The sequence below is a fragment of the Octopus bimaculoides genome, chromosome 18 (genome assembly GCF_001194135.2).
Source record: "Octopus bimaculoides isolate UCB-OBI-ISO-001 chromosome 18, ASM119413v2, whole genome shotgun sequence".
Classification (NCBI taxonomy): domain Eukaryota; kingdom Metazoa; phylum Mollusca; class Cephalopoda; order Octopoda; family Octopodidae; genus Octopus; species Octopus bimaculoides.
Window position 1 is genome coordinate 28259278 of NC_068998.1, and position 5000 is coordinate 28264277.

A 5000-nucleotide genomic window follows, 5' to 3' on the forward strand; every position below is an offset into this window, starting at 1 on the left:
CCATTATACCCAGTCCTTTCTCCCCAGAATATTGGTCCTCTGAAATCTTGCCCCTGTTCATATTTTTTCCCTGCAACAGTTTAAGTGGAACATAACTGGCATCAATCTCATTGGTGTTATAGGTCATATGCAATGCTCCTTTCTCATGGCTTAATAAGTGCAGAAAAAAGTCACTTAAATAAAGAAAACAACTGTAATTATATTTGATAAAATTAATATTAATTTAATATTAATTCTTAAATATCAGATCTTTTAAGCTTGTGTAAATAATGATTTTTTTCAATAATTGGGTCTTATTTGTTAATGTTAATTATTACTTGGGTTAAACCCTTTCTTAAATACAAATTATGATACTGTAACAAATGAAGAAATTCTGAAATTTTTGAGTGTCCTTTCTGACCATAAGGTCCTAAACTGTAGCTTGTTTGATTTTCATCTAAACCCTAAAAGACAGTAAGTAGTAAAGGAAAAACTGATAAAACTTAAATTGTTGTAAGAACAATTACCTAATTGGACAAGCATTTCTTTTTGCTTTACTTTCCTTAAAACGAACAAAAATATTTTTGATAGATTTTTTTTTCCCCCTTATAGTCTTAGTTTCCTTGAGTTTATTCTTTGATTAATTTTTTAGAACTGCAGTTATTGCCATCTTTTAAGCAATATCTTTATTTTAATGTTTGGTATTTATATCATTTTCAATTTAAATCTCTAGTGAGAATTATTAAACTGAAATTTATCTTTTTAAAGTGTAACCTGCTTTCTAAGCTACAACTTTACTCATAGAAGTTATACAACAGTTAAATCAATAGCAAGTTGAATTAAACACAAACTCTATAATGGCTAAAGATCAAGCCCAAGGGGAAATTAACTGAAATTAATGATCCAGCAAATATAGTCAGTAATTTTACTGGTAGATAATTACAATGTTGCAAACTAATAAGTATGAAATTTGTAGTTTCAGTTTCACTGAAACACTTCTATGAGAATTTGGAGAAAATGCAGGATACTTGGACTTAACGTTTTCATGGCAGTTGAAGACTGTTTTCTCTGGAAACTTTTATATTTGATTATTTGGTTCTCATTATAAAATCTGTCAAAGTTACAGGAAGAGCCCCAATTGTGGCAACATAATATCTGGTCTGTGTTTAATATTTCTACTGTACTGATTTAAAAACTAATACGGCAGAGAGCAAAGTGCTAATTAGTAGCAGTACAAAATCAATGTCGTTAATCTTGTTTGATATGTAGAAAGAAAGCTTAGTACTGTATGCACTCTAAAACACTGGTATTTAAAAGATGCAGTGAAGTGATTGGAGCACTACCATGTGGCCAAGGTTTTGGATTTAGTAGATGCACAAGAATAAGGTGCTGAGCTGACAGAATCATTGGCATGTCAGACAAAATACTGAGCAGCATTTCTTTTAGCTCTTTAAACTCTGAGTTCAAATCCTGCTATGTTCATCTTTGTCTTCCATCCCTTTGGGGGTTAATGTCTTTGACTTATCTCCTCCTCTCAAAATTTCTGGTCTTGAACTCTGCAATAGGAATGTCTTGAGCTGGGCAAATAACCTTATAAATTCTAAGGTTATTCACATACAAGAATAGTTAGCAGTAGGAGTACTCTTGAAATGATGTTCATAAATTACTCATTTGGTTCTCTAGATGTAGCTAATAGTTTCTGTTACATCGGTGGTTGAATTAGTTCTGGCAGTGGTTGCAGAAACTATAGTAACTAGACAGTTAAAGCACTGGCTCTAGGGTATTAATCTGTTTGAAAGGTGGAGTACAATGTTTGGAGTATAACGGGCTGAGAATGTTTGGGTATTGAAGCTATAAACTAATATCTGCAGGAAAAAAAAAATCAGTTCTGCTATGGAATAGAATGTTGGGTACTGGAGAAAATGAAAAACTGAGAAATGTAGGAAGTGATGGTGACATCAGATCTGATACTGAGGCTCGCAGTTAAGATGAAAGACTACCATGAAAATTACTAAGCTTTATAGCAGAACCTATCAACCTATACTAGCATGGGAAAATTAAGATTAAAGCATTAATGATGGTAGAAATTGTTCAGTAACATTGGTTAAGAAAGAAAAGTATGATTTAAAAAAAAATGGAAACATTCTTTTAATTTGAAAATCAAATTATTGAAAAACTGAATGTATTTGGAACAAAGTTGGATATGAGTTGTTTTAAAACAGAAATTACAACTTCAGTTCAAATGTTAAATACTATTCAAATATCAAAAGCAAGGCCCCACTAAAATTAGAAATTAAATGAACAGTTTTGCATCTGACTTTTTTCTCAGTTTTATTTATGAGATCATTTCAATTTTATTAATTTAAATCTCTCTCACAAAAAAAAACAAAAACAAAAACAAAAAGAAAACTAGCATGAGCTCTTTGATATAAATTGCTACTACATTAATTCCTTATCATTGTCTCTTGATCAATCATTTCCAAGAAATCAACACAGTGGTGTCAAACTCTGCTAACTTCCTGTCACAATTCTATATGCATCTATTAATGTGATTTGTACATCACATCCATTATATATAACCTTTCAGATAACCTATGTGGAAGTAATTATGTAATAAATTCTATCTATTTGGGATTCTCTTTTTTCACAATGTGCTTCTGTTTTCACTCTGTTTCTAATTCAAAGATCTTTGTATTTCAGGAGGCTTCTAGTCCACAAAACCGAGGGGGTAGTTACCAATTAACACGAAAGGATCAAACACCGAAGAAATCATTCTGGAGGTGTAAACTGCTTTGATTTCCTCTTCCCCCATTCTTTTTTACCCAATTCCCTTTCGCCACAGCCGCCTTTTTTTTTTAATCATACAGAAAACAACCAGCCGCAGCAACTTTGATTCCATCTTCAATTCCACCATCACTAATAAATACCAATATTATGGCAATCAGGCACCATGCCAGTGTAATAGCAACATTTTCTTTATTAAATTTTTGTTACTATTATCATAAGAAACCTTTAATAATTGCTGTGTGTATATATATATATATATGTACTATAATGGAAGTTATAGATATATTTTTTCTGTGGTTAAAAAAAATTACTATGTACTCAAAATATTTCTCCGTGTGGTCTTCATTTCTCAACATTAACACAATGTTTCTAATTCATAAAGTTACATTCTAATTAGGTTTGTTTTGTTGGAAGAGCTGGTTTCATGATGTGGCAATTAAGCAAGATTAACAGATTCTCTAGCTATTACTTGTGGCAGTTAGCAGAAATTCCTTATATCATGCATTGGTTTCAGATTAATATAGAGGGATTCAAGAATCACTATTCTTAACTTAATTCTCTTGTATGTTCCCAAAACACAGTTTTTGAATGAATACACATAATTTGAATAAATATTCAGGCAGAAAAACCATTTAAAAGCAATGATATTTTGATTCAGCATTTCTTCTGCTCAAGTAAATTTAATCCTGTTGCCAAAATTAAATGTTATTCTAAATGATTGTGACATGTAAATAAACATATTTTTTGAATAAAATGTCATAAATGAAATTTATAAACCCTGGAATACTTTGAGTCTCAAAAGGATTTAATGTTGAAATAAAATTCAAAATAAATTATGTCTTCAGTGATAACCATGACTTGGACAGTATTGCTAATCTGCTAGAAGCAACAGCATTGGTGTTTTTTTTATTAGTGGTTTAAAATGTTTATTTTATAACATTTCTTTCTTCAGCCATGGAAATGAAATTCTTGAAAATTGCCTGTGATGAGGAATTTCAACTTTCCTTATTTTTGTACTTATATTCATTGTTGCTCATTCCTTGGATAACTTCTATATCAAATTTTTCTTTTTTACTTATAACGACCACATTTAATATTCCAAAAACGAAATAGATGTTATATATATATATATATATATATATATATATATAAACTATTTTGCTTCAACATTGTGTTATAGACCCTGAATTTTAGCCCATTTCTAATGGCTGCTAGTTTCTGCTCTAGTTAATTGACAAGTCATAATTTTGTCCCTGATTTCATTAGGTTTTGGCAGGGCATTAAATTTGTTGGATTTTGAAATTTCCTTTTTCAAAGTTAAAATAAAATAAAACACAGCATTTATATATTCTTTAGCTATGCAATTTTGCATGTTTTGTTGGCTATCAAGTTGGCTATTAGCTACTGCTGATTCTCTGGTATTTAGTTGCTGTGTACATTTTTATAATTCACTCTTGCAACAAACCAGCAATCAATTCCATCCACTATTTCATTTCATTGACATTTTGGTAAAAATGTAAATGTGTGGATTTTCTCTTGTATAAATAAGTGAGCGAATATTTTTAATGATAGCATGGACATGGTAAATGAGAGGGACTAAATTACTTCTTTATTTAGTCAAAGCAGATAGTCAACTTAAAGCTTAAGTTGCAGAATATTATGTAGATCATAGTATATTTGTTAAAATTATCACTCTGGTTAATTTAGAAATTTATATCTTCTGTTACTGTCTCATATGGTAATGTATTCTTGCCAAAGGCTTGCATTGAATGTGAATGATTAGATTCTCCCTATTACTGCAATCATTTAAAGTTCATTAATTGCAATGCTAAATCAAAGTAATAACTTTTCTTGTACAAATATTTCTTGGTTCATTTTAGAAGCTTGAAGCTAATCATTTTTAGAAATTGCATCTATTTTCTAGGTCTTCCTTCATTAGTTTGAAATATTTGAAAACAAACTTTTTCCAATCCTATGTTGTCAAGATTTTTTTTTAATGCCATTGACACATTTTTATTTTGTCTTTGGAATTTTTTAAACTTTTTTTCAGTTCCTTTATAAAATGTAAACTGGCAAATATTTAAACAATTTGATATTCATTATCAATAGTACTGTTAATATTTATTTATCTATTACATTTCTATTATGTTTGTATACAACATTTCTGTTACACACTCCAGTGTCCAAAGTTTTAACTTTTGTAGTACTCTAAGCATTAATTACAGTTAGGTTTT

General features: G+C 29.9%; 1 protein-coding gene across 1 annotated transcript in view; it reads left to right on the plus strand.

Moving 5' to 3' along the window:
• The window catches only part of LOC106867762 (ras-related protein Rab-8A), a 41399-nt gene that overhangs the window by 33614 nt on the left and 2785 nt on the right, over window positions 1-5000 (plus strand). Inside the window, exon 7 of the mRNA XM_052974337.1 lies at window positions 2680-5000. This exon is cut by the window's right edge and continues 2785 nt beyond it. Within this exon, the coding sequence (XP_052830297.1) occupies window positions 2680-2775 (96 nt within the window). The 3' untranslated portion in view covers window positions 2776-5000. The remainder of the gene's footprint in view (window positions 1-2679) is intronic.